Source organism: Tachyglossus aculeatus, chromosome 21 (genome assembly GCF_015852505.1).
Source record: "Tachyglossus aculeatus isolate mTacAcu1 chromosome 21, mTacAcu1.pri, whole genome shotgun sequence".
Taxonomy (NCBI): domain Eukaryota; kingdom Metazoa; phylum Chordata; class Mammalia; order Monotremata; family Tachyglossidae; genus Tachyglossus; species Tachyglossus aculeatus.
Genome location: NC_052086.1, coordinates 9,404,881 through 9,421,505, shown reverse-complemented (window position 1 = coordinate 9,421,505; position 16,625 = coordinate 9,404,881). Strand labels below are relative to the sequence as shown.

Sequence of the window (16,625 nt, the reverse complement as noted above, 5' to 3'; positions counted from 1 at the left end):
AGCGCCCACCGGGTGCAGAGCACTGGACTGAGCGCTTGCACGGGCTGGGGAGGCAGAGGACGTGGGTTCTAATCCCGCCCCAGACACTTGTCCGCTGTGTGACCCCCAGGCCGGTCGCGCAAAGTCTCTGGGCCTCAGTTCCCTCAGCTGTAAAATGGAGACGAAGACTGGGAGCCCCACGTGGGACAACCTCCCCAGCGCTTAGAACAGTGCTCGGCACATAGTAAGCGCTTAACAAGTACCACCATTATCATTATTATTACCTCATCTGTAAAATGGAGATTAAGACCGTGAGTCCCTTCAGTGGGACCACCTGGCTACCTTGTATCCCCCCCTGTGCTTAGAACAGTGCTCGGCCCATAGTAAGCGCTTAAATACCACCATTATTATTATTATTACCTCATCTGCAAAATGGAGATTAAGACCGTTAATTCCTGCAGTGGGACCACCTGGCTACCTTGTATCCCCCCCTGCGCTTAGAACAGTGCTTGGCACATAGTAAGCGCTTAAAAAATACCACCATTATTATTATTATTACCTCATCTGTAAAATGGAGATTAAGACCGTGAGTCCCTTCAGTGAGACAACCTGGCTACCTTGTATCTCCCCCCGGCGCTTAGAATGGTGCTCAGCACATAGTAAGCGCTTAAAAAATACCACCATTATTATTATTATTACCTCATCTGTAAAATGGAGGTTAAGACCGTGAGCCTCTTCAGTGGGACCACCTGGCTACTTTGTATCCCCCCCTGCACTTAGAACAGTGCTCGGCACATAGTAAGCGCGCTTAACAAATACCACCATTATTATTATTATTACCTCATCTGTAAAATGGAGATTAAGGCCGTGAGCCCCTTCAGTGGGACCACCTGGCTACCTTGTATCCCCCCCTGCGCTTAGAACAGTGCTCGGCACATAGTAAGCGCGCTTAACAAATACCACCATTATTATTATTATTACCTCATCTGTAAAATGGAGATTAAGACCGTGTGTCCCTTCAGTGGTACCACCTGGCTACCTTGTATCCCCCCCTGTGCTTAGAACAGTGCTTGGCACATAGTAAGCACTTAAAAAATACCACCATTATCATTATTATTACCTCATCTGTAAAATGGAGGTTAAGGCCGTGAGCCCCTTCAGTGGGACCACCTGGCTACCTTGTATCCCCCCTTGCGCTTAGAACAGTGCTTGGCACATAGTAAGCGCTTAAATACCACCATTATTATTATTATTACCGCATCTGTAAAATGGAGATTAAGACCGTGAGTCCCTTCAGTGGGACCACCTGGATACCTTGTATCTCCCCCTGCGCTTAGAACAGTGCTTGGCACATAGTAAGCGCTTAAATACCACCATTATTATTATTATTACCGCATCTGTAAAATGGAGATTAAGACCGTGAGTCCCTTCAGTGGGACCACCTGGATACCTTGTATCTCCCCCTGCGCTTAGAACACTGCTCGGCACATAGTAAGCGCTTAACAAATACCACCATAGTTATTATTATTACCTCATCTGTAAAATGGAGATCGACAAGTAGGGTGCAAATAGGTTAATCGGTTGGCATGCACAAGATGGGGTCAGTCATGCCAAGTTCGCTGGCGGACAACAACAAATACCATCATTATTATTATTACTATTATTAAGCCGGATTTATTGAGTTCTTACTGTGTGCAAAGCGCTGTACTAAGAACTAACACAGGCCTGGGTGTCAGGAGGACTTGGGTTCTCATCCCAGCTCCGCCACGTGCCCGTTGTTTGACGTTGGGTAGGTCATTTGCTTCTCTGTTAAATGGGGATGAAGACTGAGCCCCTCGAGGGACAGCCCGATTACCTTGTATTGACCCCAGTGCTTAGAACAGTGCTTGGCACATAGTAAGCACTTAACAAATGCCATTATTATTAGTATTGTTCTCCGGGCCTCAGTTACCTCATCTGTAAAATGGGGATTAAGAGCGTGAGCCTCATGTGTGCATCCAACCTGATTAGAACAGTGCTTGGCACATAGTGAGCGCTTAACAAGTACCATAATTAAGCTCGCTGTGGGCAGGGTATATATCCGTTTATTATTGTATCATACGCTCCCAGACGCATAGTAAGCGCTCAATAAATATGACTGAATGAATGAATATGAGAAGCAGCATGGCATAGGGGACAGAGCCCGGGCTTGGGAGTCAGAGGTCGTGGGTTCCAATCCCCATCCGCCACTTGTCAGCTGTGTGACTTTGGGTAAGCCACTTTACTTCTCCGGGCCTCAGTTCCCTCATCTGTAAAATGGGGATGAATGTAGTGAGCCCCACGTGGGACAACCTTGTATCTACCTCAGCACTTAGAACAGCACTTGGCATGTACTTGTACATATTTACTATTCTATTTATTTTATTTTGCTAATCATGTGCATCTAGCTTTACTTCAATTTATTCTGATGACCTGACACCTGTTACTAGTCTATTTATTTTATTTTGTGAATATATTTTGTTTTGTTGCCTGTCTCCCCCTTCTAGACTGCGTGAGCCCATTGCTGGGTAGGGGCCGACTCTATATGTTGCCAATTTGTACTTCCCAAGTGCTTAGTACAGTGCTCTGCACACAGTAAGCGCTCAATAAGTACGATTGAATGAATGATGGCTCAGTGGAAAGAGCCCGGGGTTTGGAGTCAGAGGTCATGGGTTTGAATCCCGACTCCGCCCCATGTCTGCTTGTCTTTTAGACTGTGAGCCCACTGTTGGGTAGGGGCTGTCTCTTTATGTTGCCAACTTGTACTTCCCCAGCGCTTAGTACAGTGCTCTGCACACAGTAAGCGCTCAATAAATACGATTGATGATGATGATGATGATTGATTGATTGATTGTGTGACCTTGGGCAAGTCACTTAACTTCTCTGAGCCTTGTTTACCTCATCTGTAAAATGGGGTTAAGACTGTGAGCCCCACATGGGACAACCTCATCACCTCGTATCCCCCCCGCCAGCGCTTAGAACAGTGCTTTGCACATAGTAAGCGCTTAACAAATACCATCATTATTGGTATTTTGTCAGTATGTTTGGTTTTGTTCTCTGTCTCCCCCTTCTAGACTGTGAGCCCGCTGTTGGGTAGGGACCATCTCTATGTGTTACCGACTTGGACTTCCCAAGCGCTTAGTACAGTGCTCTGCACATAGTAAGCGCTCAATAAATACAATTGATTGATTGATTATGTGCCCTTGGGCAAGCCACTTAACTTCTCTGAGCCTCAATTACCTCGTCTGTAAAATGGGGATGAAGACTCTGAGCCCCACATGGGACAACCTCATCACCTCGTATCCCCCCCGCCAGCGCTTAGAACAGTGCTTTGCACATAGTAAGCGCTTAACAAATACCATCATTATTAGTATTTTGTCAATATGTTTGGTTTTGTTCTCTTTCTCCCCCTTCTAGACTGTGAGCCCGCTGTTGGGTAGGGACCGTCTCTATATGTTGCCAACTTGTACTTCCCAGGCGCTTAGTACAGTGCTCTGCACACAGTAAGCGCTCAATAAATACGATTGATTGATTGATTCTAGACTGTGAGCCCGCTGTTGGGTAGGGACCGTCTCTATATGTTGCCAACTTGTACTTCCCAAGCGCTTAGTACAGTGCTCTGCACACAGTAAGCGCTCAATAAATACGATTGATTGATTGATTGTGTGACCTTGGGCAAGTCACTTAACTTCTCTGAGCCTCAATTACCTCGTCTGTAAAATGGGGATGAAGACTGTGAGCCCCACATGGGACAACTTCATCACCTCGTATCTCTGCCCAGCGATTAGAACAGTGCTTTGCACATAGTAAGCGCTTAACAAATACCATCAGTATTAGTATTTTGTCAGTATGTTTGGTTTTGTTCTCTGTCTCCCCCTTCTAGACTGTGAGCCCGCTGTTGGATAGGGACCGTCTCTATGTGTTGCCGACTTGGACTTCCCAAGCGCTTAGTACAGTGCTCTGCACACAGGAAGCACTCAATAAATGCGATTGATTGATTGATAGTATGAGGGGCGAGGACTACATCTCCCGGCAGCCCCCGCGGCCGTTAGCCCCCCACGTGACGTTTTCTCCTCCGTCTTGCCCCTCCCCTGTAGGTGCGCGCGCGTGTGCGTGTGTGTGTGTGTGTGTGTGGGGGGGGGGGGGTTGTCGGCGCCTCCCGCCAGAACTACAATTCCCGTCAGGCCCTGCCATGTTCACGTGACACCCCTGCCGGACGTGAAAGGGGGCACTTCCGGCCACGGCAATTATCCTGGGGTCCTCAGGAGCATCCTGAGGCTGGGGGTCGTTCCTGGGCTTGGAGTGGGGGGTGAGTCCGGCCTGCGGGGGAGGGGAGGAGAGGGGGGCAGGACCCACAGTCGGGGTGGGGTGGGGGGAGCCCCCAAATCCTGCCCCCCATCCTGCCCCCAGAGCTGCAGGGTGCAACTGGCCTGCCAAGGGTGAGGGGGCCTTGGGAAGGGGCTGAGGGGGGAGCCCAGGTAAGGACAGGTGACCGAGACCCGCCACAACACCAGAACACCTGACCAAGAAAGACTCCCCTGGGCCTCAGACAATCAGGGGTTTTTAATAATAGCGGTAGTAATAATTACGGTATTTGTTATGTGCCAAGCACTGTTCTAAGCGCTGGGGTAGATACAAGGTGATCAGGTGCTCCCACATGCAGTCTTCATCCCCATTTTAGTGACCTGCCCGAAGTCACACAGTTGGCAAGTGGCGGAGTCGGGATTGGAACCCACGACTTCTGATCATAATAGTGGTGGTATTTGTTAAGCGCTTACAATGTGTGAAGCACCGTTCTAAGCGCTGGGGGGGATACAAGGTGATCAGGTGCTCCCACGTACAGTCTTCATCCCCATTTTAGTGACCTGCCCAAAGTCACACAGCTGACAAGTGGCAGAGTTGGGTTTAGAACCCACGACCTCTGATAATAATAATGGTGGTGGTATTTAAGTGCTTACTATGTGCAAAGCACCGTTCTAAGCGCTGGTGGGGGGGATACAAGGTGATCAGGTTGTCCCACGTGGGGCTCATAGTCTTAATCCCCGTTTTCCAGATGAGGGAACTGAGGCCCAGAGAAGTGAAGTGACTTGCCCAAGGTCACACAGCTGACAAGTGGCCGAGCCAGGATTGGAACCCACGACCTCTGGCTCCCAAGCCCACGCTTTTTCCACTGAGCCATACTGATGCCTAAGCCCTGGCTCTTTCCACCGAGCCACGCTGCTTCTGCTTTGGGAGGTGGGGGGAATAGGCAGGTGTGGAGGTCCCCGGGGTGGGGAGGGGGGAAGATGGTGCTTGGTGAGTGTAGGGGGGTGGGGGCCTGCAGCTGTACCCTACATAAGCCCCCCTCCACGTCTGTCCTCCCTGTCTCTCACCCAGAGGAGGCCCCCCACCCCCCCCCCAGCCATCATGGCCAAGCCACCTAGCAAGGATTCGGGGTTCAAGGAGAAGTTTAAGACCCTGTTGGGCCTGGGCACCCCACGATCCAGCGGCAGATCGTCAGAGGGCCGGCAGACGGAGTTCATCATCACTGCTGAAATCCTGAGGGTAAGAAGCGGTGGGGGGGAAGCGAGGCAGCCGAAGATGCTCAGATGGTGGGGGGCTGGGGGCGGGGCTTGCAGTAGATCCTCAGGGGTTCTGTCATTTATTCATTCATTCATTCAGTCGTATTTATTGAGCGCTTACTGTGTGCAGAGCACTGGACTAAGCGCTTGGGAAGTACAAGTTGGCAGCATATAGAGACGGTCCCTACCCAACAGCGGGCTCACAGTCTAGAAGGGGGAGACAGAGAGCAAAACAAAACATATTAACAGAATAAAATAAGTAGAATAAATATGTCCAAGTAAAATAAATAGAGTAATAAATACGTACAAACATATATACACGTATACCGGTGCTGTGGGGAGGAGAAGGAGGTAAGGCGGCGGGGTGGAGAGGAAGGAGGGGACCCAGTCTGGGAAGGCCTCCTGGAGGCCCTCTGTCAGTCAACCCCTCCCCATCTCCCCGACTCCCTCCCTCTTCTCTACCTCCCTCCCTGCCCCACGGCACTTGTGTGTATATATGTGCGTATTTATTATTCTATTTACTTTATTAACGATGTGTATAGATCTGTAATCGTATTTATATTGATGCTATTGATGCCTGCCTACTTGTTTTGTAGTCTGTCTCCCCCCACTTTTAGACTGTGAGCCCGTTGCTGGGTAGGGATTGTCTCTATCTGTTGCCGAATTGTACTTCCCAAGCACTTAGTACAGTGCTCAGCACACAGTAAGTGCTCAATAAATATGACAGTGAATGAATGAACCCAGCAATTCCCTCCCCACAGCAGACCTGCTCTCCTCACCTTCAAATCCCTCCTAAAGCCCCTCCGCTTCCAAGAAGCCTTCCCTGATTAGTTTCCCGGCGCCTTAAGCCATATAGTCCCTTCCAGTTTTGGTGCTTACGATCAGTCAGTGGTGTTTATCAAACGCTTTTATTGTGTGCGGAGCGCCATATTGAGCGCTTGGGAGAGTGCAGTATAACAGTTGGTAGAGGTGCCCCCTGGATCGCGGGTCCTTGGGAGTCCTCCCCGTCTCATCCTCTGTTTCCCAGGAGCTGAGTCCGGAATGTGGCCTCCACAACCGCATACGGGCCATAAGTCAGATCTGCGACGTGGCCAAGACCAAGAAATTTGAGGAGGTCTGTCCGTCTGGGCCCCGGCCCCGGCTCTCCCCTCCTTGACCCGGCGTGGGCGGCCCACCCCCTGACCGGACCTCCTCTTTGCCCTCGACTCTCCCATCCGTCCCTGGAGGAGATGACCCACGCCTTGACCGACCCTCCTCTTTCCCCCCAACTCTCGCCTTTGGTGACAGGGCACAGACTTCCTGCCCCTGGCCAGCGTCCCCCTCCGCCACTTCCCCAGTTTTCCCCTCTGGCCCACCCCCGACCGCTTCCTTCTTTCCCCCCTCACCCCCCATCCCTCTTCCCTCTGACAGAGCGTGCAGACCTCCCCATGACTCTCTACTTTGTTGACAGGCCACGGCCGGCCCTTTGGTGACAGGGCACGGGCAGTCCACTCCCCTAGTCTCCAATGGGGGGGTCGAAGTGGGTTGGCTGTAGATGGTGAGCTACCTGTGCCTATGGAGAGCCCGATTGTCCTGTGCGTTGAGGGCGGAGGGTTGCCCGTGACCTTGGGTCTCGGCCTCTCCTCTTCCGCCTTAGTAATTAAGATAATCGTGACGTCTGCTAAGTGCTTACTGTGTGCTTGTGGTGGGATCCCCTCTCTCCCCCTGAGGTAGATCCAGGAAAATAGGGCCGGACGTAACCCCGTCCTTCACGGGACTCCCATTGTAAAGGGGAGGGAGAACAGGTTATGAGTCCCAGATGGGACAACCTGATTACCTTGTATCTACCCCAGCACTTAGAACAGTGCTTGGCACATAGTGCATAACAATTACTGTTATTATTATTATTATTAATAACAATAACAGGTATCAAATCCCCATTTTACAGATGTAGAAACTGAGGCCCAGAGAAGTTAAGGGACTTGCCCCGGGTCACACGTCAGGGAAGCGGCCAAGCCGGGATTAGGACCCGAGTCTCCCGACTCCAGTCCTGGGCTCTTTCTGTGAGGCCGGGTGGAAAGATCCTGGTGCTTTGGTTTGGGAAGCCCAGGGTTCTGATTCCAGCTCTGCTGCCAGCCTGCTGAGAGACCTTGGACAAGTCACTTAACCTCTCTGGGCCTCAGACTCCTCTGTGAAGTGGGGATGAAATCCCCATCACCCCCCGTCCCTTAGACTGTGGGACAGGGACCGTGTCTACTCTGATTCTCCCTCCTCCCTGTATCCCTCCTAGTGCCTAGCACAGGGTTTGGCATCGGGTCCGTGCTGAAGGAATCGTTTCGGTAACGGTCTGGCCTCGCGGACTGCCAGCAGTCACGGTCCCGGGGTGGCGTGGGGCTCTGGATGGGTTATGGAGCCGTTGTCGGGGCCGGGGGGAGTGTCCATCTCAGGGAGGCTGCGTCACGGACGAGATCTGATGGGCTGACGAGCCTCTGCCCTGGGCCGCGGGTGACTCCGCTGCCCTCCCCCGTCCCGCAGCACGCGGTGGAGGCCATCTGGAGAGCCGTGGCCGACATGCTGCAGCCCGAAGGGCCGGCCGAGGCTCGCCACGCCGTCCTGCACCTGCTCAAGGCCATCGTCCAGGGGCAGGTAGGGCTGGCGAGCTGCGGGCCCCGGGGGCGGGCGCCGGTGGCCATCCTCGAACCTGGAAATCCAACTTGGCTCCTCGGGGCTCACGGTGGCATGGGCGCGGGCCCCGCCTTGTGGTCGACCCACAGTTGGGGGCGGGCACGTCTCCAGAGGTGCCAGCTGGTTTCCCCTGCCCGCACCCCCAGGGGGACCACCTGGGCATCCTCCGGGCCCACATCTTCCGGGTCATCAAGGAATACCCCTCCGGAGAGGACCTGCCCGAGAGGCTGGAAGTGTTCAGGGCTCTCACGGACAACGGCCGCCACATCGCCTACCTGGAGGAGGATCTGGGTGGGTGACCGCGGTGGCTGCTGCTCTGCCCCCGGCCCGCTGGGCACTTTGAGTAGCGGCCCTGGAAAATGGGCCTGGTCCTAGCCCTGCCCCGGAGGGAGGTGTTGGTGAGGTCGGTGGGACCCCCTGTCTCCCCCCTTTAACAATTTGGGGCCCACGTTCCCATGGCAGAGTCTCTATGCCAGCTCGCGCGTGCTCTCTCTCTCCTCTTCCACTACACACCAGCTCGCGCTCTTCTTTCGGTTAATCAACGATGTGAGTATAACGTACTGAACGCTTGGGAAACAAAGCCCGTTAGGGGATACGATCCCTGCCCTCAAGGAGCTCACAGTGTTCTGTGTGCAGAGAGCATTGTACTAAGCACTCTAGGGAGAGTAGAGTGAACACTCTCGCAGGCACAACTCCTTCCCTTGGGGAGCTTATAGCGTTTTGTGGGCAGAGCACTGTACGGAGTACTTGGGAGTTGGCAGAAATGATCCCTGATTTCCAGCTAACCAACTCGCCGAGGGCCTCGTTCCCTGTTTTTTATGGTATGTTAAGCACTTACTATGCGCCAGCACTATACTGAGCACTGGAGTAGATACAGGCTAATCAGGTTGGACACAGTCCACGTCCCACACGGGGCTCCTGGTATTAATCCCCGTTTTAAAGATGAGGGAACTGAGGCACAGAGAAGTGGCTTGCCCGGTCACACAGCAGACGGGAGCGGGATTATAACCCAGATCTCTCTGAGTCCCAAGCCCGGGCTCTATCCATTAGGCCATGCCTATTGTACTCTCTCTCTTTTCTCCCACCATTGACCCACTCCCAGACCACTGCTCTCCCCTTCTAAGCTCTTCTGAAATCACCTCTCTGCTGGAAAGTTTCTCCTCTCTCCAGTTGTTATCCGTCCCCCACTGCCCATACGGCACCTCCAGGCCGCCTGAGCCCGCCTCCCCTCAACAGCCTACACTCCCGGACTCATACGCCTCTTACTTCCTCTCTAACTTTGGGGGATCGGTTTCTCTCAAGAGCAGGGATCGTGACCATTAATTCAGTTAGACTCTCCCAAACTTCCGTTTAGCCTTCTGCGCACAGGAAATTGGAAGCTCCTTTAGGGCAGGAACTAATTACATCTACCTATCGTAAGCTCGTTGTGGGCAGGGAGTGTGTTTATCATTGTACTCTCCCCAAGCGGTTAGGACAGTGCTTTGAATATAGTAAGCGCTCAGTAAATACGCTGGATTAACTCTGTTCCGTCTGGTGCTCCGTCCCGAGGAAGCGCTCTGCGAAGGGCCCCGATTTGGCTGGGTCCGAGCCATGCGCCCTCTCCCCGTCTCCCTCCTCCAGCCGAGTTTGTCCTGCAGTGGATGTCCGTGGGCCTGTCCTCCGACTTTCTGCTCGTGCTCGTCAACCTGGTGAAGTTCAACAGCTGCTACCTGGACGACCACATCGCCCCGATGGTCCAGTAAGGCGCGAGGGCCGGGCCCGCCGGGGGTCGGGGGAGAACGGGCGGCCGGGAATACCGCCGCCGGGATCGCTTCACTTGGCCGGACTTCCCGGCCCCAGGGAGAGCGATCGGCCGGGAATGCCGTCGCTCCCCACCGCGGCTCTACGTGGCTGGGGTCTTCGGCCGGGAAAACCGTCGCTTCCGGGCTCTACGTGCCTGGATCGGCCAATCCCGGGCAGAGAAGGCTTGGCCAGTACCAGCAGGCTGAGGAGAGTGGAGGCGGGAGGCTCTCTGGAGCTGGCCGGCTGGCACGGTGGCGCTTCGTAAAGCTGCCCGGGGGAAACCCCTCCTGCCCCAGTCCCTCTTGGGAAGGGCCAGCGAGCATATGGCCCATTAAAGCAGAGGGCTACAGTGACCCATGGGAGATGGGAAGCAGTGGCCCTGCCTCTCTGGGCCAGCTCAGGATGGCCAGTGTTTAAGTGAGGACAACCCCGGCCCCGCTCTTTCCTGCTATGCAAAAGAAGTGCAGGCTGGGAAGGGAGCAAGAGGAAGGCAGGGCCTTCCCCTAGCTTTTCTTTGGAAGCCTGAGCTCGGCCCGTGCAACTCGAGGCTCTTCGCCGGGCCCCCCCCTCGCAATCCCTGCTGGGCTCCCAAGGGAACCGGGACCCGACCGCATGGCTGGGGTTATCTCGCGTCTTCTGGGTCCCCGACTTCCCCCGCCTCCCCCCATCATGTGTGTCCTTCGCAGCCTCATCTGTCTCCTGTGCATCCGGACCTCGTCCTCCGTGGACATAGAGGTGAGGGAGCAGGGGCCCCACGGCCACGGGCGAGGCCCGGGGATGGGCCGGGGCTGGGAGACGGCAGAGGTCGGGACAGCACAGGCACGGGGACGGAGTCCGACGCTCCCCAGAGTCAGCTTGCGTAGTTAGGGCAGTCCAGTCCCTCTGACCTGTAGGCCTGAGGAAACGTGCCCCCCTCAAAAGCCCCGAGGATCCCGCTTCTCACCGGCCCAGGGGGAGGAGTCCGCGTGAGCCCACGGGCCTCTTCCTTCCCTCCCCGCCCCTGCCAGGTGTCCCTTCAGGTGCTGGACGCCGTGGTGTGCTACAACTGCCTCCCTTCCGAGACCCTACCGGCCTTCATCGTCACTCTCTGCCGCACCATCAACGTCAAGGAGCTGTGTGAGCCCTGCTGGAAGGTCGGGACGCTGGCCAGACGGCTGCCGTGGGGCTCGGGGAGGGCCGGGGGGTGCTTGGGAGGCTATCCTTCCTTCCCTCTCTCCCTCCCACCCTTCCCCACACCCCCATCACTCCCGGGGCGAGAGGTGGGCCGGCAGGAGGGTTGGGGCTTCTGGCCAGTCGGCCGGTTGGTCCACCCTCCCCCGTCCTGTTGGCGTGAAAGCTCCTTGAGGGCAAGGAACGTGTGGCTCAAGCTTGTCGGACTCTTCCCCGCTCCAGCGTGGAGCCCCCGGGGGTGCAGAGCGCTGTACCGAGCGCTTGGGAGAGGGTTAGATAGAAGGCCCGAGGAGCTGGCAGTCTAGCAGGGGAGACAGAGATGTCCGAGTTTATCGATAGGAAGAGAGAGAGAAGGATAAGGTGGGCACGGATATGTGCCGGAGGAGGAGAGCAGGAAAGGGGAGTCCGGGTGGCTGTGGGGGGAGGAAGGGAACTGGGGAGAAGGAAATCGGGGAGGGACTCCGAGAGGAGGTGGGGAGGCGGGGGATGAGCAGCCCAAGGCTCATCTGCCCCCTTAGAAGTCTAAGCTGGAAGCCAGGGTGTTAAAAATAATAGTAATAATGGCATTTATTAAGCGCTTTCTATGTGCAAAGCACTGTTCTAAGCGCTGGGAAGGTTACAAGGTGATCGGGTTGTCCCACGGGGGGCTCACAGTCTTCATCCCCATTTTCCAGATGAGGGAACTGAGGCCCAGAGAAGTGAAGTGACTTGCCCAAAGTCTCACAGCCGACAATTGGCGGAACTGGGATTTGAACCCCTGACCTCTTACTCCAGATCCCGGGCTCTTTTCCACTGAGCCACGCTGCTTCTCTAATGTGTGGAGGTTTTCGAGGGTTGGGGATGTGGACAAGGGTTGTGGTACAGGGGGTGACAGATGGCACTGCCCTCTGCCCCACAGCTTATGCGCAACCTGCTGGGCACCCACCTGGGGCACAGTGCCATCTACAACATGTGCCGCATCATGGAGGACAGGTGCGGCTGCCCCCTTTTCTTTCCCCATGCTCTCGGTCCCCCCCCCCCCCCGCGGGTCCTGGCACGCCATGAGCCTGTACCGTTTGGCCACACTGCAGGGCCTACATGGAGGACGCCCCCCTGCTGCGTGGCGCCGTGTTCTTCGTGGGCATGGCGCTCTGGGGCGCCCACCGGCTGCCCTCTCTCAGGAACTCCCCCATGTCCGTGCTGCCCTCCTTCTACAAGGTCAGGTGTGGGGCCGGGGCCGGTGACCCGGGCTCGGCTTGGCCCGCTCCCCTGGGGGGCGGAAGCTCTCTGCGGGCAGGGGTCAGACCCGTCTAGCCAGGGGTGGTGAGGGGGGAGACTCTTCTCTCCCGTGGGCAACTGTGACTCCCGGAGGGTGAGCTTGGCGGGCAGGGGGGGTGGTCTTCCCGTCCGTCCATAGCCCACTGTCTGAAGTCAGTCTGTGAGGGTGGGTTTCTCTCCCGGGCATCAGACTGGAGCTCATGTCCTCCTTTCTGGGCACCTTGGGGGTTGGTGGGAGGGAGCACTTGGCAGGAGGAATGAGCGATTGTTCCGAGCCAAGCCCTGCCCGGACCGTTGCGGGTGGCACGACAGCAGCCGGCCCAGGTGGCCTGGGTCACCCCTGGGGGCACGTCCTGGCGGCCCCCGCGGTGCCGGGCCGTGGCTGAGGTCGGGGCCCCGGCGGGTCCGGTGTTCCAGGCGATGACGTGCCCCAACGAGGTGGTGTCCTACGAGATCGTCCTGTCGGTGACCAGGCTCATCAAGAAATACCGGGCGGAGCTCCAGGCGGTCAGCTGGGACGTCCTGCTGGACATCTTGGAGCGTCTGCTGCAGCAGCTGCAGGTTGGTGGGGCCACGGCATCCCCCCCCTTGCCCCGGTGTGGCCCCGGGCGCGGAGCGGAGACCATAAGCTCGTTAGGGGCAGGGAGTGGGTCTGTCGTATCGATATAGCCTGATCTCCCAAGCATTCATTCATTCAGTCGTATTTATTGAGCGCTTACTGTGTGCAGGGCACTGGACTAAGCGCTTGGGAAGTACAAGTACAAGCACTTAGGACCATGCTCTGTGCTCAGTAAGCACTCAATAAATACAGTCAACCGACTGACCTACCGCCTGGGCAGAGGGAACGGTTGGCCTCTCGGGGGCAGGGGAAGCCCTGCTGCGTGTCGGGGAGGGAGTCCTGCCGGGCTGTCGCCTAGGGCTGCCCTTGCCCGTGGGCACCGGGGGGTGATCCTGGGATTGGGAACGGGTGGGGGCTCAAACACCAGGCGTGCACCCCGGAAAGCGGGGCGGTGAGGTCAGCTTTCTGTATGGGCAAGACTCTGTGGCCGGCATTGCCGGGACTCGGGCTGTGGGCCGGTGGCTACCTCCTCCCCGCCCCGTGGTCTCCCGCGGCGAGTCGTCGGGGGAGGTGGGCCGGGCTGGCGGAAGTAGCGGCGCCGGGATGTACCTAGGGCCCATATCAGGTGCTGCCGAGCGGGACGGAAGCCAAACTCCCATTCCTTCCCGCCATTCCCCTCCGTCGGGGGGCTTACGATCTATTAACGCTGAGGCGCGTCCCGCAGGGTGGAGACTGGGAATCACAAACAAAGGGTGCCCCCGCCCCGCAAGTCCTCAAGCAGACGATCTGACGCCGATCTCAACCGATGGCGTCTGCCGAGCGCCCGCCGTGTGCGGAGCCCCGCGCTGGGCGCTCGGGAGAGTCCCGCCGAGGCGGTGGGCGGGATCCCCGACCGCCTCGGCCCCTCTGTGTTCCCAGAGCATCAAGAGCCAAGAGCTGAAGTCGATCGTCCACGACCTGCTGACGACGGTGGAGGAGCGCTGCGACCAGAACGACTTCCACGGCTCGGAGGAGCGCTACTTCGAGCTCATCGAGCGGTGCGCCCATCAGAGATCTGTAAGAGCACCGGGCGGTGGGGCGGGCCGGGCGGGGTGGACGGCAACAGACGCGCGAGACCCATCGTCCCGGCCCTCGCCGAGGGACCGCAGACCTCCCCCGGGTCGGCAGTCCCACCCGTCGGTGATGCCGGGCCCGATGCCAGGTGACGGAGCCCCCATCCTCCCCTTCTTCCCGGCCCGCTCTCCCCGAAGGAGTCGTCCGTCCTGAACCTGATAGCTTACCGCGCCCGCGCCATCCACCCCGCCAAGGACGGCTGGATCCAGAATCTGCAGCTGCTCATGGAGAGGTTCTTCAGGTGGGTCCGGCGGGCTCCCGCCGTCCCTCGCGCTGGGCCTCGCCTCTGGGCTGGACGCGGGCAGCCTGGGGGAGGACGCGTGCGTGGGATCCGTTTCCTCAGGCAGCCCTGCCGGACCAAGGGGAGGCCGGGAGCGGGCCGGGTCGGGGGCTTCCAGAGGGGGACCACGTTCGTCTCGGGTGCCAGGGTGGCCTCCCTCCCCTCCTCCCCCGCTTCCCTCCCCTTCCCGTAGGAACGAACCACGCAGCGCAGTGCGCATCAAGGTCTTAGACGTGCTGTCGTTTGTGCTCAGCATCAACAGGCAGTTCTACGAGGTCTGTGCCTCGGTGGGCCCCGGCTTGGGGGTGCTCGTGAGGTCTGGGGGTCGCAGGGTCGGGGATGGGAGGCCCTCTCCGGAGACCGCCCGGAAGCTCAGCGTGAGCGCGCACCCGGTGGGCCACGGCAGCCGCGGTGGGGGTGGAGAAAGTCAGGCGGTCGTATTGATTGAGAATCGTATTTATTGGAGAAGCAGTGTGGCTTAGGGGCTAAAGCACGGGCCCGGGCGGCAGAAGGATCGGGGTTCTAATTCCGGCTTCGCCCCTAGTCCGCCGGGTGACCTCGGGCAAGTCACTTCTCTTCCCTCATCCCCTTTGTAAGGTGGGGGGACGCTGGGAAATGTGCCACCGGGGGCCGGGGCGGGTAAGGTCCCACCCGTAGCCAAGCAAACGCTTGTAAAACTGCATGCTTAAGCCGGGGAGGGCAAGTGGCCGCTTGCTGGGGCAGGAGTGACCAGTGACCTCGGGGGCCCCCCCCGACCCTCTCGCCGGCCGTAGGAGGAGCTGATCAACTCGGTGGTGATCCCCCAGCTGGCCCACATCCCCGAGGACAGGGACCCGCAGGTCCGGAAGCTGGCCACGCAGCTGCTGGTGGACGTGGCCGAGGGCTGCCACACGCACCACTTCAACAGCCTGCTGGACCTCATCGAGAAGGTCGGGCCACACCCACCCACGGGGGTCCCCTCCGCGCCCCTCGGGCAGGCGGCTCACGCCTCCCCTCTCTTCCCCACCCCTCTCCCCGACCAGGTCACCGCCCGCCCGCTGTCCCCTCCCCCGGAGCTGGAAGCCCGGGACTTACCCTCCTTCCTGGCTTCCCTGGAGGACGTGAAGACGGCCGTCCTGGGCCTGCTGGTCATCCTCGAGGTCGGTCTTGGGGCCGGGGAGGGAGCTCGGAAAGTCCACTCTCCCCTACCCCTCCTTCCCTGTCGCCAACCTGGCATGGAGGGTGGGCTCGATTCGACCCTTACACCGATCCCCAGCCACCCCGGACTCGAGAAGCAGCGTGGCTCAGTGGAAAGAGCCCGGGCTTTGGAGTCAGAGGTCATGGGTTCAAATTCCAGCTCTACCAACTGTCAGCTGTGTGGCTTTGGGCAAGTCACTTCACTTCTCTGGGCCTCAGTTCCCTCATCTGTCAAATGGGGATGAAGACTGTGAGCCCCCTGTGGGACAGCCTGATCACCTTGTAACCTCCTCAGCGCTTAGAACGGTGCTCTGCACATAGTAAGCGCTTAGTAAATGCCGTCATTATTATTATTATATAAGAGAATTAGACAGTGCCCATCCCTCCAGGGACTCCCAACTAAGAGGAAGGGAGAGTGGTCCTTTTGTTCCCCTTCTGGAGGGGGACGCCAAGGACGGGGTGGGTAAGTGACTCGCCCAAGCTCACCCAGCAGAGCAGGGGCTAGAGCTGAGATTAGAACCCAGGTCTCCCGACTCCCAGCCCCGGGTCCTGAACACTGGGCCCCACTGGATCGTCTCCGTACGAACCCTGGCCGGCCTTCTGCCCAATACCCTGTCGGTGCCGGGGGTCCGATGCCCGCCCGGGTTAGGCATTATTATCCTTAATCATCATTGTAATCATCACTATAATAATAATAATAATAATAACGATGGCATTTATTAAGCGCTTACTATGTGCACAGCACTGTTCTGATAATGATAATGATCGTTATGATCATACAATTATAATATATTGTAATTATAATAATTATTATAACTTAAATTATATTACAAGCATTATAATCATCATTATAATCATGATGATTATCATTCATTATGATAATAATTGTAATGATATTCATATCTGTAGATTATAGATTATAAATTACGTATTTGTATTAATGCGGCCGGGAGGACGTTCCCGGCTTCCACGGGGCGGGACAGCGGTCCAGCGGTGGTGGAAGGGCGGGGGCGCCCCGAGGTCCGGGGGGCGGGGGGCTCCACGGGGGAGCTGAGCAGCGCGTGGC

The 16,625-nt window shown here is 57.2% G+C and overlaps 1 protein-coding gene across 1 annotated transcript in view; it reads left to right on the top strand.

Moving 5' to 3' along the window:
• The first annotated feature begins 4,219 nt into the window (after positions 1-4,219).
• Positions 4,220-16,625, top strand: part of TSC2 (TSC complex subunit 2) — a 36,952-nt gene continuing 24,546 nt past the window's right edge. Inside the window, 16 exon segments of the mRNA XM_038763687.1 lie at positions 4,220-4,306; positions 5,374-5,541; positions 6,586-6,672; positions 8,073-8,183; positions 8,369-8,513; positions 9,843-9,960; positions 10,691-10,739; positions 11,012-11,137; positions 12,073-12,146; positions 12,245-12,371; positions 12,849-12,992; positions 13,909-14,046; positions 14,241-14,344; positions 14,577-14,658; positions 15,157-15,312; positions 15,406-15,522. Of these exon segments, the coding sequence (XP_038619615.1) occupies positions 5,404-5,541; positions 6,586-6,672; positions 8,073-8,183; positions 8,369-8,513; positions 9,843-9,960; positions 10,691-10,739; positions 11,012-11,137; positions 12,073-12,146; positions 12,245-12,371; positions 12,849-12,992; positions 13,909-14,046; positions 14,241-14,344; positions 14,577-14,658; positions 15,157-15,312; positions 15,406-15,522 (1,716 nt within the window). The 5' untranslated portion in view covers positions 4,220-4,306; positions 5,374-5,403.